Source organism: Phaethon aethereus, assembly GCF_964289735.1.
Source record: "Phaethon aethereus genome assembly, chromosome: 7".
In the NCBI taxonomy this organism is placed as follows: domain Eukaryota; kingdom Metazoa; phylum Chordata; class Aves; order Phaethontiformes; family Phaethontidae; genus Phaethon; species Phaethon aethereus.
In genome coordinates, this window is record NC_138583.1 from 4,046,498 (window position 1) to 4,067,237 (window position 20,740).

General features: G+C 44.6%; 1 protein-coding gene across 1 annotated transcript in view; it reads right to left on the reverse strand.

The window, feature by feature from the left end:
- IPMK (inositol polyphosphate multikinase) overlaps positions 1 to 20,316 on the reverse strand; it is a gene marked incomplete at both ends in the record, with an annotated part of 39,148 nt that extends 18,832 nt beyond the window's left edge. The window contains 2 exons of the mRNA XM_082002455.1: positions 15,326 to 15,411; positions 20,085 to 20,316. Coding sequence (XP_081858581.1) covers positions 15,326 to 15,411; positions 20,085 to 20,316 — 318 coding nt within the window. The remainder of the gene's footprint in view (positions 1 to 15,325; positions 15,412 to 20,084) is intronic.
- Between the last annotated feature and the right edge of the window lie 424 nt (positions 20,317 to 20,740).

Below are 20,740 nucleotides of genomic sequence, written 5' to 3' on the forward strand. Positions count from 1 at the left end.
CGAGAGGGTGATACAACCAAAGCCACGCTGACTTTATGCCAGAGCGTTTAATTTGACCCATTCCTTTAACTAGCTCACGGTATAAGCCCCGTTTTAAAGAACCTAAGGAGGGGGTTGAATCCTCAAAGCTCGAACCCCTCAAATTTTGCACAGCGTGAGGCAAAAACGCTGACATACACCTACTGCCGCACCCTCTACCACTACTGTTGCTTCCTTAAGCACACAGGAGTTGCTGGGTGTGTATCTTACAAGTCACAGTGTCACATCACAGGGCACTGATCTCTTTTCACACGTCCTGGTTTGAGAAGCTGGCATCGCCTCTGAAGAGTACCGGTAATTGTATGTCTCGGTCTGTTTTTCCCGCCACGTTAACACAAGCTGGTATGCTGATACTCTTGTGCGCTGCGATGAAAAACCTTGCTTGTTCCCGGGATCAGTGGCTGCTGTTTGTTTTTATTTATGCAACATTTCTTTGCTGAGCCTCTGATGTTGCCAGCAGAAGACAGTGCTTTCCCCAGAAGACTGCAAGTCGCTTGATCTTACTAGCTTAAGGAAGGAAAAAAAAATTAAGGGTGGGAGAGGAAAGGGAGAGGAAGATCAGCTCCACGCAGATGCTGAGGCACAGACCCCTCCACTGCTACCTTTTACAGGAGATTCACTGTTCCCCACCGTACAGACGGCTGTTCCTGGGCCAGGACTCCAAGCACTGACTGGTGGAATTACTTCATGCTATGGGTATTTTCAGACAAGCAGTACAAACTCAATTTGTGTTAACTTTTTTAACTTTTTACTGAGTTTTTTCTCATAGCACCTCATAGCCAAGACAGGGAATCGCATCGCAGCCAGCACAAACGCTCTTTTCCCAGGTGAATTTAAGCAGATCTGAGAAGCAGCGACCATCACGCAGTATCACAGCCTTCACATGGGAGCAAGTATATATTTTTAGGACAGGATAAAGAGGAGAGAGATGGAAACGAAAAGTGCAGCAGACAAGGAGAAACACTGAACGCATCTGAAAAAAACAGGCAAACGTAATAAAAACTCATTTGCTTATTTTACTGGCAAACAGATTCTGAGAAAATGACATGTCAGGAGGCCACTTCCATCTTTTAAGGAGAGCCAGTACTCTTGCTTTGACCTACTTTTTAATCACCAACATTAGGTGATTAAACTTAGCAAGTAACTACAAGTATACTCCTGTGTATTTCAAATAGTAGGATACAATAAAGATATTCAGATAATTTATAATGGGGTGTAATAGCCCAAAGTCAAGGCCAAATGGGGAAAAGAGCTCCAGCAACGCTATCTTCCAAGCAGTCTATCCTTTAATACACTGATATAAGACGTTTTAAATGGAGACAAAACTCAGGGTAATGCATTGTTCAGTATCATTACTTCAGCATAACAGAACTAAGCGCATTATTTCCATCTCTCAAGAAGTTATCTTGCTCCCAGAAACAGTAATAAACTCCCCTCATAAGTCTGACATAACATATACAAAGCACTTATTTGACCTTAATGTAGACCTCAATCTCAGCCTGTAATGTATTTGCATGTCAAACCAGAATAAGCACTCAGTTAATAAAGATCAGAGGAAGTCATTTGATGTGGGCAAAGCAGCAAAACCAGACATTTCAGGAATTATGCTCATTCCTATGCAGGAGAGAACCACTAACTGCTCGTTAAGAGAGGGGCCTCGTGAACAGCACCCATGCCACGGGCATTTCTTCTCATTTCATACAACCTGGTAGCAAGCTACACATCCAGAATGCCAAACATAAATGTATAAATGACAAAAGCATCCCTAAAATTACACAGGAAATAAACGGTGCAGCTCATGCCCCAAAAGGGTTCGTTACAGATATGGCTGGAAAACTCATGGAAGGGACAGGTTATCACTTACCCCAGAACAACCTTTAGAAATAACCCATTATATTTTTAGTTATACCAGCAATATTCCAATTTCTTTTCAGGCAGCTGTGCCTTTTTTTTTTTTTTTTTTAACGTAACAGGCCCATTTCTCCATCACACACTGACAATTCTGCTTTACCAGTAACCGTACATAACGCCTTCATCCAACAAATCAGGAACTGCAAAACTATTCAGTGTCAGCTCAGCCAGAGGAGGTAGGAGGTATCCATTCCACATGTCACGGGCTACATTCTTCTAATAGCGCAAACTTGAGACATAAAATGTAGTAACTGTTGGGCTTAAAGGCAAATACACAGAATGCTGACATTTGGAGGGCTCACAACACGACCATTACAAATTACAGCAACCAACTCATAGGAAGAATATGCCCCAGATATGTCCCGTGGCAAGCTCAGAGAGTCTAACAGACACCATGAAGTCATAATTTCCAGTTACTTGGGACTTTTTAATTCCGAGGCAAATTTACCATCCCTTGGTTTTTAATCCAAAGTACACTCTGTTTTGGTAAGTCTGATCCAAACAGATTCATCTGTTTTTTAATGCAAACAGGGGCTGCTTGGGAGAACGAGAACGTTCTTTTCCTTATTTAAAGCAGCATGACATTCAGGGGGTTTTTTGTTGTTTTCTAAATACTAGCTAATCACATAAATGACAGAGGGAGGGTAAACAAATTTTTAAATTTCGACAGCAAACTAGTTCTGGCAGTACAGGCCCATTTTCAATTGTCCTGATGAAAAAACCACCCCTTGGACAGAAATGCAGTCTAAAGAGAATCCTCTGAAGTACATAACAGGGTTGATTGAAAAGGATATATATTTAAAATTTGCATTTCTTTTAAAGCTATTTGAGTATGAAATTTTAAATGCCAGAGTAGGCGCGTTGGTCTGAAGCATCACCTTTTCTTCTTGCCAGCTATCATAAATTGTCCCTAAAGGCAGTAGCACTATAGCTTGCAGAGTCTCAGGACACACAACCAGCTGCCAACATCGGGCAGCAGCTTCTGTTGTGTTTTTTTCGGGGGTTCTTGAGGGGTGGGGAGCAGTTAGTAAGTCATGCTCTCAAATTAGCAGATGCGAGATTTACAGATGATAGCGCAACCTTAATTCTGTCTCCCAATGTCTATGCATTATGCCACAGACTTTAATTACCTGAGAAAACACTGCATTTCCCTCTGGACTCCTACATCACCCAGTTACACCAGGCAGGTACAAGGGACAAAAAAACCTGAGGTTGAAACAGCAGCTCTGGTTTTAGCAATTCATAACTGCTTGGCTTTACAACTCAGATAGCCCTTTTTTCTTTCTCAAAGTAGTACCATCGTGTTTTGACTTTTTGCAAGCGTCCACAGTATTTGTTTCCGCAAATATGACTATATTGAGCTAGCTCTCCTTATATTCAAAATACCTGATACCAGCGTAATTGCAAAAGTTAAATATTTGTGAATGCTGTTATACTAAACACTATTATACTGAATTCCTTATTTTACTATCCAATATATAGCCATACTATACATGAGATTGTAATCACTTCTCACTGAAGATACCTACAGAAAGACAAAAAAAATTTAAAACAAATCAGGATATATTCCCACAATCTGATCACATAAATGGATTTTCAAATAAGAATGGTGGACACATGTGACGATCATATCTTTCTTCCGGGAGACAGAGAAAAAAAAAATTATAGCAAGGCTATAAGCTTTGTTAGCCATCTTACCTTCCAAAAAGTGAAAGCTGTGAAAATAAGCTTCAAAAATCTCCCAGAGAGATACTTATTTGGTCATGTTTATCAACCAGTCATTCTCTAACAATGCCAGAAAAACAGTAGGTCTTATTTTATCCACTTCCACATGTTTTATATAGTCAAATTTAGGTTGACCCTAGTAAGATTTGCAGCCCCAGGCATGGAATCATCTTTACAAGAGGCAACGCAAACCCTGACCTGTTTCTGAGGATGTGGCACAGCTTCAAAACTTCAGCAGACAGAAGACAAACCCAAAAGGCAGCAGTCAGGGATAGCCACCAGCAGCAACACTGAACAAAGGCCACGGTGGAGCCGTGACTGTAGAGCCGCAGACACCATATGCAGCAAGTCACTCTGAAACGGTCGGAGGTAAGTTGGGTAGAGACAGATCACCCAGTCCCTCTTTCTTACCAATAACCACGTACTACAAAGGCAAGCCAGTAAAGCATTTCAGAAGGTATAAGCAGACACCCAACCCCAGCCCATCATAAGCAGGAAAGGGTTGTTTCCCTCTTCACAAGGCAGCAAACTCCCATCTCATCTCTCATCCCACAAGATTCCTGGGCAACTAATGATTAGCAACAGAGCAAGTTCAGATTATTCACACACGCCTACAATTGCTGCAAGCCACCCAGCTGAGCACAGAGCAGGGTAGTGAATATCAGGGCCTTCTTGGTCAAAATTGCAAAATTAGAGACCACATTTCATCACAAGTCTCTTGCCACAGAACTGAGCTTCCTCTTGCCCTTCAGCCTCTCCTAGGTTCACAACTTGCTAGTGCAATCAGATGTTAGGTTCAGCTTAAACTGCGTAGGAGCTGGAGTCTTCAATGAACTCAAGAGCTCTTTGAAGTCAAAGGTAGCTCTTCTTTCAGGATGTGCAACAAAGCCTGATCCCTCAGGCACCACAATCCGATTCATCTTTTTCTTAAAAAAAGAGAAGAAAGCTCTTAAAGAAGATACCCAGGCAAGTGTAGGTGATTGTATTTACATTAACAGCACAAACACATGTTAAGCAGCCTCCTAAGTAGGTTACGAGACTCTTAGGTGAATATAGTCCGAAAGTACATGGCAAATTGCACATCAGGGTCTTTGATCCAGAATCTACATTCCTTTGGTTCAGTTATGTCAATGCGGACATACAACAGACAGGAGCAGAGTTCATATGAGGCACTCTCCACTAGAGGCCAAAATAAAAAGAACAACAGCCTAAAAAAATGGTTAAGACATACTGCTGTTGATCATCTGATACGGAAGTTTCAATTTTAACACATTAAATACTTCCCCCATTCTTACTTACTCTTCCTTCTTAGTTTGACAACACTTAACCATTCACCCAATAGAGCTGTAGTGATGCTGTCCTGAAGTTACCTGCTGCAAAAACTCAAGCTACCGGCAGCCAGAGAGATCCAGCAAACTTCAAGGCAAAAAGTCAAGTCACTTTGCCGATTGAAGAAGCATGGTACAACCAGTTTCCTCATCTACCTTAACAATTCTTGTGCCAAAAGACAGCTGTGTTACTGCAATGCTCAAAGTGGGGCAACGTGATTAGTGCTTAGCATTTTAAGGGAAGATGTGGACCCGGTCAGAAACCACCACCTTGACACATCCAGTTCCTCACAGATGCAAAAGCAAGTGGAACAAAGACGGCAGCCAAAGCGTCTTCATACAAACTTTCTGCTCCAAGATGATTTTTTCCCCTCCCCCCCCCCAAGCAACTCCAACTATTCAAGGGTTCAAGCTTAAATTATCACTGAAATTACTGAAAGAAAAGTAAATGGTAGAACAATAGGACAACATGCACAGCTGTCACACTTTCTGAGAACATTAAGAAGCATTACCCTTTCTTTCTGGAAAGCCATCTGATCACAGCTGAAGATTCAAGCTAGGGAGTGAGCGAGAACAAGGGGTGGGAGGAACCCTGAAGCAGTGATACTTTGAAATGTAAAATTAAATTTTGCCTATTTAAGAGACAGAAAGGGGAACCAAGTCCTGATGGACATCTGTTGGGTTGTTCTTCTCTTAATACTGCCAGAGGCAGCCCTCACAAAGACTTTACTGCAGCATTATCCTAAAGGTGCAGTTTCACAGGAGTTTTAAGTCCCTCCGAGCCAGTCCCACACAATTTTGATCCCCTCCCCTGCAGCAGGGCCAGCATCCAGCTGCTCCCACAGCCTGCCGAGAACCTCGGGTTGTCTCTGGCCCAAGTGCCAGGCGAAGGCACTCTGTTTAAACTGCCATTTAAGCACATCTACCATCAGTATCCCTGGAAAAAAAACTCACATCCTCGCTTTCTGTTAAAAAACACACCTGTCTGTGCTCCCCTTAATTTTGACAATTGTATTCATCTAAATTATTTTTGTTTTACTGACAACTACGTATTTTACCAGCTCCTAGTATACCCTACCCCTTATTCCAGAATACTCAACTCCCACCTGCAGCCAGGTGTCCAAAACAGTAATTTTAAGGGCTACCCCACAAATGCTGTGTCAGATTTATAGTCACAGTTTCTACATCAAAAGCTTCTCTGCCAGCAACGGGATCTACTTTGTGATGAGAACACTTGCCAAGACAGAGGCAGCTAGCAATAGTATTTTTATTTTAGTATTTTTATTTATTTTTTTAAACAGAGAAGAATGGCACCTACTAACAGGAGTTTTAGTTGATGGCTTATGATTCTGGGAGAGTATGCAACACCTCCTTCCACAAGGACTAAAAATAACAGCCCAAAAGCTATTCTGATGTTTTCTACACAAGCAGAAGGTTTTTCAGTTGTCAGAGAAGATACACTGCCATCCAGATAGCTGGTTTGTAAGAAGTAGAGGTATTTTTTTGGGTTTGCTTTGAATAATTAGCTCTTTGGATTCCCACCCACACGTTCGCCTCCGCAAAACTGAAAGTTACAGAATCAGCTATGAGCCTGCATCTTCCTTTCACTCACCGGTCTGCTGGACAGACACACTGCCTGTAGCTTCCCAAAACCTGCGAACAACTCCTTGCTCACCGTTGGCAAGAAAGGCAAAAAGCAGTGCTAACTTGTGCTAGAACACGGGGCGGGGGGAGAAACCAAAAAAACAACAGTAGTAACACCACTAAGAAACTTTAGGAAGCCTTTGATCAGAGACTGCTCCACTAAGGCGGAGGGAAAAATCTGGGTAAGTGGATTCTGTTCCAGTCAGGCATGGTGAGCCAAGTCCTTTGTTTTGCTTTGTCAAGAAGGTTTATTTTTATATATATATAAAAATACATCTGTGTGTGTTATGTATATACACACTTATATATATGTGCATAGATATACACACATATATTTAATACACACACATAGAGAAAAGTAAATACTCAAAGACCAAAAAATAACTGCTACCAAATTGCTCCCTACATATTGGATACTACAGGAATTTCAACAAGCATGTTATTCACACCGTGGGACATGCAATGTTGTGTTTAATGGAGTTTTTCATTTACTTGTGGTTAATCTGGTAGCTGGATGACCAAGAACACACCAAAACATTACATTATTATCCACCATATGCACTGGTGATTCACATCTCTTTCCACACATACGCAGTCCTGGCTTTATGCAATATTCTCATATTACAAGCTTTTTTTTTTTTTTAAAGCTGGAAACAGGAATTTTTCTTTTCAGAGACTGAATTTATTTTCCTTTTCTTTCAAGGAGGCAACCTACACTCTCCTCAATCCCATACTGGCAGCCCACCAACCGTATCTTATTTCGTGCATTATAAGCTTATTTAAAAGTACTGTACTTTCCTGTGTAACACCAACATAACCTTTAGTAAGTCTATCCATATTCTGAAACATTAACTGAATTGAGGTTTAAACAATATTTGATCCAGTCTGAAAAAGTTAGTGCTTGCATGACCCTCTAGCACAGCAGGAGCACTGTACCGTAACTTAATCCAATTTAACATACTGTGAATAAGCACATTAAAACTATGCATTTTTTCTTTATTTTCAGAGCGATCTACTCTGAGGAGGAATATTCCCCAAAATCAGGTTGGTAAGAAACTGGATTTTTTTTTTTCCTGCTTACTTACATAGCATGGACTGTAGACTGACTTGTTCTGTTATTGACTCCACCCAGTAGTTCCCTGATAGCATCAAATTGCAATAATGGACTTTTATTGTCTCCTTTTATGATCTTTTCTTATATTTATTAAAGCAGGTTGTAGTTTATTCTGTGGCACACAATACAGAAGGAGCACAAGGAACAGACGCTCACCAGCCCCTTCTAGATTAACCTCAGCAAGTTTGCCAATGACACCAAGCTGCGTGGTGCGGTCGACACGCTGGAGGGAAGACAAGCCTTCCAGTACCTGAAGGGGCCTACAAGAAAGCTGGAGAGGGACTTTTTACCAGGGCATGTAGTGACAGGACAAGGGGCAATGGCTTTAAACTAAAAGAGGATAGACTTAGACTAGATATAAGGAGGAAATTCTTCACTATGAGGGTAGTGAGGCACTGGAGCAGGTTGCCCAGAGAAGCTGTGGATGCCCCATCCCTGGAAACATTCAAGGCCAGGCTGGACAGGGCTCTGAGCAACCTGGTCTAGTGGAAGGTGTCCCTGCCCATGGCAGGGGGTTGGAACCAGGTCATCTGTAAGGTCCCTTCCAACCCAAATCTTTCTATGATTCTACGAGCAGTAGGAACCCAGCAGATTCTTAGACCTACACTTCATTCTTCATCTTCCTCAGACAACTCCTAATGTGAAAAAACATCTGAATACAAGCTGCCAGTATTTCACAGTTTAGTCAAAAAGCAGTGTTCTTCTCATTAGCTGAGGAGTACTGTGTGTCCTTCCTTCTACTACAACATTTCTGTCCAGGCTTGTGGTTTAAAGTATAGAGTGTGAGGCAATTTCACACACTGGTTTGGGAACTTGAATCTGCTCATTTACCCAGCAAAACAGAATCCCTCCCAGACAGTTTCGCAGCAGGAGGAATGATGCCAAGGGCAGAAATGCGCTGTATCAGAATGTGGTCACCATGTTTGCAAACAGGTAATGTGTACACTTCAGTACTGCTATCTCTTCCAGAGATGCAGCAGATCCGGAGGTACCGGAATAAGACACGGCCAAAGATTGCCTTTCAGGATATTGAGCTACAGCTCCGAATGCAGTAGTAATGAAAGGTTTGGGCAAGGCACTGCATCCCCAAAATAAGATCTTAAGAGAACTGTGCATCCTACTTCTCCAAGCTTTGTCCATACAAGACTGCAAATCAGACCCTTAGCTGGAGACTTGATGACGGGATAAGGATATTTTAGTACACAATAGCAGCACGATGGCCATCATCCACTCCTTTTTCAGTCAAGGATAATCCACTAAATCAAGACTATAAAACCAGTTAACTGACTTTACAAAAGAGGGTAATTCATCCTGAAGCAAGATATGCTTTGCCTCCCTGATCCCTTTCCTTTTCCGTCACTAGGAGGGAACAGTTTACAGAACGCAGGCTGCCTTACGGTGATTTGTGCTCTATAGGCTGAAAGAGGGCTGAGCCTTATGCATCAGTTCTTGCAACTCTGTGCAAAACCTTCCAGGCCAAAACACATCTTTCAGGCTGCCGGCTTGATTTTATGCCATGGAGGGGGAGGGAAGTCATCAGGAGTCTTCTGCACTGCCTTGAAGCTGCTTGAATACTAATTAAAATTAGACAATGCAAAAAAAGAAGAAAGCATTAAGCAGTAACGAAAAGCCATGGCATAGGAGTAGTGGCAGGTTATTGAGAATTAAGTAATTAAAATAGTAAGGAGAAGATTATTGATAATGGTCTAACCAGGCATGCTTTCTGCACGTTTCTTCTCCATAACTACAGAAGCACAAGGAACTACAGCTTCAGGAATATTCACGTAATTGGGTCTTCACTAACATTATCCTCTGGGTCACAAACTCAAAAACTAACTGTTACAAGAGAGATAGCAAAAGTTGCACAAACAATACTAATTCTGCCCTACGTCAGGTTGTAAAATGAGTTAATAGCTTCTTTAGGAGAAAGAAAACAGAAAGACAGGTCATTGCCCTATTGAAAGCTGCATTATAATGCATACAACAAAAGTTCAGAACAACAATTGTGTGGGCAACCATGAAACCACTACTTCCTAGCTTTCAAGTGCCTGACTCTCACCTAACTAACGTAAATCTCTTTAACAGGCTGGAGCTATTTGTGTCTCTTACATCCTGGCTTTGTTTTCAGGACATCTAACAAGAGTGAAAAACAATTTCTATTATCTACAGAGGTAACAGCTTCCTTGCATTCATATTATATGTTAGCAGGGCTTGAACCCTGCACTTTCAGACTACTGCTACAGCAGTTAACAGAGCCGTCATTAAGTGGCAATGAGTGGAAGATCTGTTATCCAGAAGGGCCAGGCGACTAGCCCCATTATCTTTTCCCAATGCTACGTGGGGCAAATCAGTTCCCTTGGTTCCCAAGCATTGGGATAGAGGTAGAAGGCTGCCAGAGCTGAGCTGGGACTGGGAAAACCCTCTCCACCTTTTCATTCCAACCCCCCAAAATTACCCTTGCACTCTGGGACAAGGGTATCTGAGAATTCGGGCAAGACTTGTGTTACAACAGCCTCGGAATCCTTATAGTATTGCAGTTATGTTATTTGAAGCCATGACTTGGCAACGTCATGAGAACCAGCTATGACAACTCTGACATGCAGCCACTAGCAAACACAAAAGCAAAAAAGAAAAAAAAAGGTTAAGCACTGGAAGTCATCTGTGCTGTAAGAGCTTTCTCAGGACAGTTTTCGGCAGGCAGGATGAGGGCGGAAGGTGTACTACTCATACCCCAAGTATCACGCAGTCACCGTAGGAGAGCAGAAGGGCAATTCAAATAAAAGTTTACAGGAGCATTTATTGATCTGTTAAGCATAAAATCCCAGTTTATTAGCTACTGCATTAGCAACCTTTAAAACTTCAGTATGCCACGCTCAGAACAGGTACATACAGTAACAGAGGTTTACAGCCCCACCGAGCGAATGCCAGAAGTCAGAAGTGAAAGAGCTGCCATTTCAAAACGGTTCAGCAGCCTTCACTTGTTCTGTTGAACATAAGAAACGCTCCATCTCTTAGTGCTAAACACACAGCTTGTAGGAAACTGTAGTCACAAAGGTAACCTCAACAACCGTAAATTCTCTCTTCCTCCATTTCAAATACTTGCAGCCCAAGTTCTACCCTTTTGCGCCCACAAAAGCAGCTGCCCTATTTAAAGTCTGACATTCCAGCTTCCTCCCCCTCTTCGGGGCACCAACAGGACAGTAGTTTCTGCAATGCTACATTCTTGACGTGACAGATTAAGAAAAACCCTGTGCTGAAGAGGATAGCTCTTAAATAGGAAGAGGGAGCTAGGCTAGCGCACAGTGCTCTTGGGTACAGCCCGGCATGTTTGAGACAAGAGCTCCGTACCCAGCTAAGCAGGGACATTTTACCTCATGCAGGGTCTGCACTAACCTTTTCAAAGGATGCTTTTCTCACAGTGCCCACCTCATCTGCCACAAGAGATCACCATGGGAGGGCTGATAGGCTTCTTCCCTTCCCTCTCCCAACGCTGCTGAATTAAATCAGACCATTTCAGCATGCATAAATACGCCCTAGCATAAAAGCATAAAGCAGGCTGAACCCGAAGACTAACACACACAGAGTAGTAGCCTGCTTGTGGATTTCTTAGCATGCGTGTGTAGGCAGCCGACCGTAAACACACACTGCCTTTTACCAATTTATTTTCTTTAATGGAAATGGGTCACTGCTACATAATACATTATGCTGCATTTTTCAAACACTATTTTCCTGTTTCCACATCTCTGTATACTGCTCCCTCTGAAACTCCTTTAAAAGCAGTCCTTCAGAGTGCCTCCGCCCACACATTCTCACCGAGTATTTCCATTAGATGGAAACAACTGATCATCAGTGTAGATAGTCCTTAAAAAACCACAACCCTTCTACTTCAATTTTTTTTTCATTCTATTGCTGCTCACCTATTGAAAACAAAGTATTTTGTAGCTATTCAAGGTTAAAAAACTCCTAATTTTTTTACCCAGACAAGGGTACCAGAAGACCTGGTAAAACACTCCATGGTTACACAGCCTATGTTTGTAAGGAGTTCACGCCCTCAGGTACAGGAAGGGAGTTTGCAGGAAAAAAATTTAAATGTTATTATTTTGATTTGATAATTAGTCATATTTACAGAACTCTGTAGAAAGTGGACATTACCACTGGGAAAGTCACACTCCAGTGATAAGTTAAGCAATACATAGTAAGTTATTAACAATGACTACAAACGGCTCATTGTTCTACTACATTTTATCATAGAAGGTATTCACAATAATCTTGTCATACTCTATTTTTCCCCTCCCTCATAACACAGAATCATGGCAAGCCATTTACCCATTAGTAAAGAATGACATATATTGCTGTAGTAGAGATAAAAGTTTGGTTTACTTGGTGAAATAATCACTTAAGAAAGAAGACCTGTATTTAGAGGGTGGGGTTTTTTTTTTTTTTAAACTGCTAGAAAATATACTATCAGGAAAAGGTAACCTAATGGCAGTCTGAGTAGGAATTACTTGACAGATTTTCCAGTTTTTCACTCTGACAGAGACCTGCGAAATTCTTCAAAACTTCCAGCTGCCACCCACCTCTGAGCAGCTTTCAGATCACTCTTAGTATTTTGCACTATAGTGTCTCCCCCAGGTTTCCATTCCAAAATGGAAGCCCATTTTGTTTGGGCTCTACCAGTCAGCACTCAGCTTCATGCTCAATAGAAAATACCCCATCAATAACCAGGGCAAAAAAACTTCTGGTGATTTGCTGACGCAGACTATGGCCTTCTGTCACGTTCACACATCCAGCTGAAGGCAAATCCAGCAGTTTCAGAACACGTCTTGTCCAGATGGATGATAATATCTACCTGGCATCAGGTTAAATATATCAGTTATAGTCAAACTTGTCTTTTAATGCCACATTATCATGACACATTCCCCGCAAACTTCAGCTCACGAGCACTCAGACTGCATGCTGAACTACCGCTTCTGGTCACTGCTGGTTATTGGAAGACACTTCTGCCTCAGATCTGCGACAGCAGCTCTTCAGCCAAATTGTGCAGCTGAAACAGACACGTGTTCATCTTCTTGCTACCATAAACTACAAAGGTTCTCGATTACTTCGGCTGAGGAGGTTTGCTTTACCTGTAAGCTAAAAACCCCACTTGTTTCTGGCCCAGGTACTGGGGTACTAATCTTAATTCCAGCCAGGGTGAGGTAGCATGCAAAGGAAGCAGTAACTGATCTATTGCTACAGACAAAACAGTTATAAGCACATATGAAAAAATAGGTGCAGAAATTAAAAAAAAAAAAAAAAAGTCATGGTTAATCCACATATACTAATGGGTATCCTTCTGGTTTGATCTTATCAACAGACTTGCCACCTAGTCCTGACAAAGTGACAGTCAGGATTCATCAGTCTTGTTTCATGTGTTTCATTTCTGCACTGTTTCCCACCACCTCCTGTACCTGACTGCCTTGTAAACAACCCCTTGTCTCAATAAGTAGTAAAATTCTCCTTCTCCCATTCTCTGGAGGCTCCAAGGTGATAATGTCTCTGATTACAGACCACAAGATGCCTTCAGCTCAGTCACCAAAACAGGGCAGTCTTGCTGTTGTTGCCACTGCTTGTCAGTTTAATCACTAAAACTGACAGAAGACTACCAACACAAGGAAGTTTTGCCATCTTTGAAATAAGTCAAATCAGTTCATCCATGTCCAAAAAGCACCAGCACAGCACAAGGTAAGTGCCAAGAATGGGAAGAAAGGCCTTTCCCTCTTGGCAGCAATGAGCTATTGTATCAGCTCAAGCTGTACGTGAAACCGTACCTTACACTGAACCTCACAATCCGCAGTAATCCTCATCTTGTAACAACCATACGTAGTGCTTAGGTGTCTATATCCCGCATCACATGGTTCTTGCCTGAGAGCAAACATGATAGCAGTTAATCACCGAGAAGTGACAAATCCCCAAGACCTTTCTCCTGTACTTTCACCTCTGTTAACGTACAGGCATTCGCTCTCCTTCCCTTCTCCCACAAAAAGGCGTTCTAGTCCACGCACAACTAATCGTGTATACACCCTTCCCTTTCGCCATTATTTGTCACGAATGGCCCAATCCCTTTCCCAAATATTTTATAACCAAACAAATTCAGCATCGGAAGCGACCCAGCAAGGCCCTGGAAGACATAATTGAAGCTAACTTTGCAAGTTACTAGCCTTTAGACCTGACTTCTTCCACTATGACATGGCATAGTAACAAGGGCACTAATACAGACCTCCCGCGCAAAGATTTTGCCCGGGGTGTTGGTTCTGGCTTGTCATGTGAGTCTAAGCAACAGCCAAAAGGATAAAGCCTGCACTGTGAACAGTCAGCGTCTAAGCAACACTCAAGCTTACCCCTCTTACCTGCTGGCTTTAGACAGTGAGAGCACGTTACTGTCCGTACCTCAGGATTTCACAGACGAGTGAGCAGCCTGGCACTCAAAGCAGCCTGTTCAAGCTTTCTCCTACTGAAGACAGCTACCGCTCAAGCTGGATTGCGCCTTTCTTAACCTCACCTAAATGACAGTCACTGAGAAAACTCAGAAAAATATTTACATTTAGATTTAACTGGCTCCTGCTGAGCTCCTACTAAGTCAAGAGCTGCTGTTCTGTCTAGCGGTCCCATCATGAGAATTATTGAGTAATGCTAGTATGCAAACACATTGTTCACTTATAGCACATTGCTTAGTCTGCTCTAATGTGAGACATTTCCACAAAATACATAAGGTCTTTCAGCAACTTAATACTCTTTGGGGGGGTTAGGGGGGGAAGAAAACCAAACCGAACAAAAAGAGAGTCTCAAGACTCCTCTCTCATCCTGCATGAAGATTTCTACAGTTCTTTGTACCTAGTAAGCCACAGAAAGGGATGACATACCAAGCTGATATAGAAAAAACATGTGACAGACTACCATGGGCAGGTAGGTCAGTAAAGGAAAGAGGGTCTAAACACAGTTTACCCTCACAAGATAACAAGCAACAGCTTTCCTGGTTTATGTTAGTAAAGTTACTGATAAAGCAAAATGAAGTGAGCAAGAGCAAAAATACAACAAACAAGTTAAAACACCTGGAGAGTTTCACTTTTTATTGACTCTTTAAAGGAGCTGAGTTTTAATACAGTGAACAGAGCAATACTTCTAGCAATAAACCAGACTAGACGGAAGTGTAAGACATGCTAAATTTAGATGCATCCAATTCTGAGACACTCGGCAACATGAGAAAGAGGGGATCAAACATACCACCCTTTAATCATAGATAGAGATAACACAAGGCTTTTCAATAAAATCTTAGATGCTGTGAAAACCCCGCTGTCCCATGAGCAAATAAGCAAGCTTAAACCCTGTGAGCGAAGTAAGTTTGGCATGGTGGCAGACATTCGAAGAGAAGAAAGTTCTAGACGGCACACAGATACCATGATCAGGCTGTCGGTGACCTACCATTTAGATACTTAGGCTGCATTTTCCCAGTTGCAACACTAAGAAGCACACCCATCATTTCACCCGCAGCGAGCCAGCTCTCTCCACGTGGCAGGACCCTCACCTTGTTGTAGAACTCCTGCTCCCTGGGACCGCGAGGTGGTGGCTGCAACTGCTTCAGGACAGTCCCATCTGGATGCTGCAGTATACCTAGAAGAGAAGCGTTTCCTTCAGGGTTTTGTTTTAAGAGATACAGCCCGTTTTTTTTGTTTGTTTTTTGTTTTTGGCCTCCCCAGAAATAACAAATACACCATCAGGGACAGCGTATTCGCAAAGATATACTGCTTTCAGTACATGCACAGAAGAGTCGAAATTGGCAGCACCTACACAAAACCCTTAGCAGAGGTTTCCTTGCATTCCTCTTTTTCTAGCCATCAGATGATTTCCTGGGCTTAATTCTGCTCAAGGCCACCACAGTACCGGGATTTGACATTAAAAGTTCCACCCAAAGAAAACATTCATTCAACTATAGAAGATTACATAGACACTCCCTTATTAAATAAGTGATAAGTTGTTTTTCCAGCAACGCCAAGAAGTTGAAGGAGTTAGTACCGAGTTTAATGCATTTCTCACTAGCTAAAATAGAATTATATGTCCTGTGAATGTATTTCTATTCTAGTGACCTGGGAAGAGCACTTCTACATTACTAGAGATAGCACCTCTATAGTACTCCATGTGAATCAGAGGCAACTATTTCTATCACCCATAATTACAATACAGAATTTCACCTCAGCCAGGCAGCCACCTGCATCATGCCTACATCAAAAAACCCCAAAATACCCTCCCAAAAGAGCCTTAATGACTCTCCAGCCAGCAATATCGCTGAGTAGCTGCACAAGGAATGCAACTGAATATCTGTGAGTATTCAAGGGATGGATATGGGCAAGAACGGAGAAAAGTAACTCCATCCCTGTCAAATGTGCTCTTAATTTCAAGATGATCAGTTGAAAGGGAAGAAGAAAAATCCACTTCCGGAAAAGAAATCTTCTCCTAGGATTTATTGATAGCTTTTCATATAGTAATTTATTGTGCTTCGAAGGGAAGCAAAAATGTCAACTGTATCCAAAATAGGTTCCACCTTCAGCATATCACTCGAAGAAGCACAGTTAAACGAGCCAGGAGCTTTGTGTCCCAAAGAGTTTGCAGTTGTAACAGCAATTATGTTTTTATCTTTTAGAAAGTGTTATCTTTGAATGGGCTCTGTTGTGCAGTCTTGGAAATTAAACAAAATCTTTAGAGCCTAAGATAGTAACTTTAAAACAACCATCAGACATAAAAAAGTTGTTTCATTAGTTGGTTGTGCCAATGAGCAAAGAGTGGTTTTAAAAATTTGCATAAAACAGCTCTCAAGTCATGTTTCTGGCTGAAAGCTGGATTCTGTATACTTTGAGAACTAGAAAAATATTGGCACACAACAACGTGCAGACTACCATAGCATCTTCAAGACACAATAGCTCCCTCCCCGCCCCGTACCCTTTTACATGTGCTGGCAACCACTTAGCAAAATGGACTAAGCATTTGAATGTGAATTTGTTAGCAATCACAACATTAAAAAAATGTTTTGTAACACGTATTCTTCAAAATCCGCATATTGGCTTTGACGATAAGACAAGTAGACAATCTACCAGGTAGAAAGACCAGGCAAATATTCCTGGAAGTAGAACCCATACATTGTTGGATTGACACATATTACTTGAAGAGTGTAATATAACCGGATGTTATCTCCAGTTCCCTCAACCTCCAGATTTCTTCACAGACTAGAGCACCTACTCTGTGACTGTGACTAAGGCAGGCCTGGAAACCAAAGTCTCATGTTTCAACATTCACCAGGAAGATGAAAACTCCATAACCTTCCCTGCGATGTACAACAACAGCCAGACATACCATCACCTGCAGATCATACCAGCATATGGACGTTGGTCATGCTTTTTTTATAGGATTCCTGGGGTTTTTCAGCACAGATAGGAAGTAGTATTGTTTTAGCAGATGAAGAAGCAAGTTAACATTTCTGAAGAAGCAGCAGAATTACCCCAAAATTAAAATTCTGAAATACCTCAAAAACATTTCTCTAGCTCTGCATGCAAAGCTTGCTAGAATTCTGAAACTCAAATCTACTGCTAAAATAACCGCTACAGATGTACGCAGTCTTCTAAACAAACAAACAAAAAAATCACATCCAATCCACATGCTTCATTGAACTATGACAAAAACCCGTCCTGCACAAACATGCCGAATATTTCCTTTAGAAAAGGTCCTCTGAGGGTATCTGATAAGGACTGAGCAGTACGTGTGTGCCACCTTAACCTTTGCATCAGAAAAAGGGCAGCCAGAGTTAGAAGTTTCGTGATTTGCATGACCGAGCAAGTCACACCGAAAGAGAACGGCTCCTTTAGCTACAGAATCCCACTAAATGGCTCGGGGACCTCCAGCACTTGGCAGGTACAGGCACCAAACCACAGCCGGGTGCGGGAGGTTCCGTTAAGGTGGCGTATCCCATCAGCTCCTGTCTCTCTCCACCTGCCTATGGAATTAAGCCACCAACCCAAGGTGGTTACCTTACTTACTACAGGTGATTTACTCTGTTCCAGGGGAAGCACAACTGAACGCAGCATTCAACAAGAGGTCAATCTTAACTCCCAAAAGCCAAGGGTCTACGTGTGCATGCAGGGAGACTGCTAGAGCCCTTTCTTTCCAAAGCGGTAACAGTCACAGGGAGCAAAAGGAAAACAGAAAGGTCATTCAAGAGGGAAGGAACCCTACGGCAAAGAAATTTTAAGGTGTACTTGAACCAAAAAAATAAAATAGTTAAAAAATACTTTGGATGCCTTCAAGTCCTCTGCATGTTTGTACGTGGGGACAGAAAGGAAGTCGAGTGCTGAGGACAGTACTGTAGAAAAAGGCAGAAGAGGCAACGGAGACAGTAGAAGACACACTGGTCTCCTCACACATGTGTAAAGTTCTCACAGATTCTGGCATACAGATTGTCTGTGATATTCCTTACCAATGCTATAAGCAACTACATCTATGCAAACACCTGGCCGCTAGCTTCACAGCAAAGACACCACGGGGAGCAGCACTGCAGAATTATACATGACCCTGTATCTTCAGCATCTCAACCACTTGCACTCCTACATGCAACATCTGTAAAGAAATAAAACGAGAAGATCCAGTAACAAAAATGAGAGAGCTGTGAGTGCCAGAGTAGCTATGGTCTTCACTTAAATGTAAAACTCTAAGATGAGATCACCAACTGTGGTGGTACCTCTGCAGGAAAATCTTGTTCTTGCTCGTTGTAGTGGAGCCAGCTTTACCTACTCCATTTGAGCTGCACCCATAATACAGACGGCATATCATCCGTGTTGTCTTGATCCAGCTGCGATAAAATTGGCATGCCAAAGGTGAGGTTCTCCCTGAAGTGAGCCTTTTTTTGCCTGATCCCACCCTATGTTATATGACCAACAAGGAAGACATACAGCTCCAAGGATCCAGCGTACCTCCCTCGACATTTTATTGCACGGGTTGCAGCAGGGGCAAGGGACAAGAATTACTTTGCTGTGGAAATTATCAGCAGCAAGACATGCCACGGATGCAGGCTGTAGATAAGACAAACTTACAGTGCCATTAGTGCCGCAATTCCACCCACTGATAGCTGAAGGGGTTCTGAAGTTCAGCCCTTGGCCTGTTCGGCAGAGGCAGCTCCTACCGACAGGGTTCAAAGGCAATATGACAGCAGGTACTCGTTATAGCTACTCTCAAAGGGCACACTGAGTTGAATGGATGTATACCTTACATTTGGCTCAGAGGCAGCAGTTCTACCAACTGGGACATCCTGGAAGGGTGAGAAATGCCGTTTGGCAACGTTAACCCGGACGCTTGCTCTGGTGCTGACCACTGCCTATGTTAAAAGGCACCTTCATCAGAACAGCCACCACCTTCTTCTTTAAATAGAAATTTACAGCTAGCGGAGGCACACTTCAAAAATGCTGTGTCCTCCTGATGCTTGTATTATCAGACCGCTTATTAGCCATTGGTTCGGACTTACTCTTACCGTCAAATAAACAAGCAACTAAGAAGTTCCTCCAAGCTGGTAAAACACTTACTAATACTTTGCTGAAGCTTCTGGTGGCCATAGGCTTGGGTGTTCCCTTCAGATGAAGTGCAGTTTCAACATACATTCTGAGGGTACCAGCACAGCCATACCGAAACACTCACTTTTTTAAAAGGTGCCTCTTAGAACGAGGCTGAACTGCGGAGGCTTAAAGCCTCCTGTTAACTATCCCACCCTGACGGGACAGTAATTTATGAAAACCACCAGAAGAAAGATACTCGGCAGGGGTGATGATAACCGCTGCGCCCACAGCCTGCGCAGCCCGGCCGAGCTCTGCCAGCCCCTCCGGCCCTCCACGGGAGGGACAGACCCTGGCCTGGGAGACCAAGCTGACCGCCAGGCCCCAGCGCCGACACCGGGGGGCCGCTGAGGCCGGCCCCGGGGCCCAGCAGGTGCCGGCAGCCCAGCCGGGGAGGCGAGCAGAGCCCGGCGGCGGGAGCTCGGCCACCGCGGCGGTAAAGCCCTGCCCGCCGCTCCTGCGGTGCCGGCGGTGCCGCCCTCCCGCCGCCGCTGAGCGGCTCAACGCCTGTCACCGACACCACCACCCGCCCCCCCCCGCCGCCAACAGCGGAGCTGCCGGCCGCCGCCAGCGAGACGTGAGGAGAATCGAATTAAGATGAACGGGAGGGCGGGGGTGTGGGGGGAACCCCCTCACAGGCGGCCCGGGCCGCCGCTCCCGCCGCCGCCCCGCTCCCCGCGCCCCGCCGCCGCTCACCGCCTTTATCCTTGCCGTACATGTGCCCGGCCACCTGGTGCGACAGCGGCACGCAGCCGTTCAGCCCCCGCCGCCGGCCCCCCGCCGCCGCCGCGGGGCCCGGAGAAGCGCCGAGCGTCGGCTGGGCCGCGGCCTCCTCCGCCTCGCCGCGCCCGCCGCCCGCGCAGCGCCCGCGCCCGCCCTCGGGGCGCCCCGCCGCGGGCGGCGCCGGCCGCGGGGGCTCCGTGGCCATCTCCCGGGGGTGGCGGGGTGGCGGCGGGAGGCGAGGGGCGGCCCCGCGGCGGCGGCGGGCTGGCCTCAGCGGGCGCTGCGTGTCGGCGCGCGGGCGGCGAGAGCCCGCGGCTCCATCACCCCGCGCCGTGCCGCTCCGCACCGCGCCGCACCGCCCACCCCCGCCGCTGAGGCAGCGACTGGCCGCGGCACGGCACCGCCCCGCCCCGGAGGCGGCTCCGCCTCCGCCGCCCGGCCCGGCCCGGCCCGCAGCGGGGCGGGGGTCGCCGCCGCTGTGGTGGCGGCGGCGGCGGCGGCGGCGGCGGCGGCGGCGGTAGGCCGCGCCCGGGCCCCGGCGCCTCGGTGAGGCCGGGGCGGGCAGCGCCCGGGTTCAGCGGCCGCCTGCGGAGCCAGCAGGGCCTAGCGCGCCCGAAACCGGCCCCGGC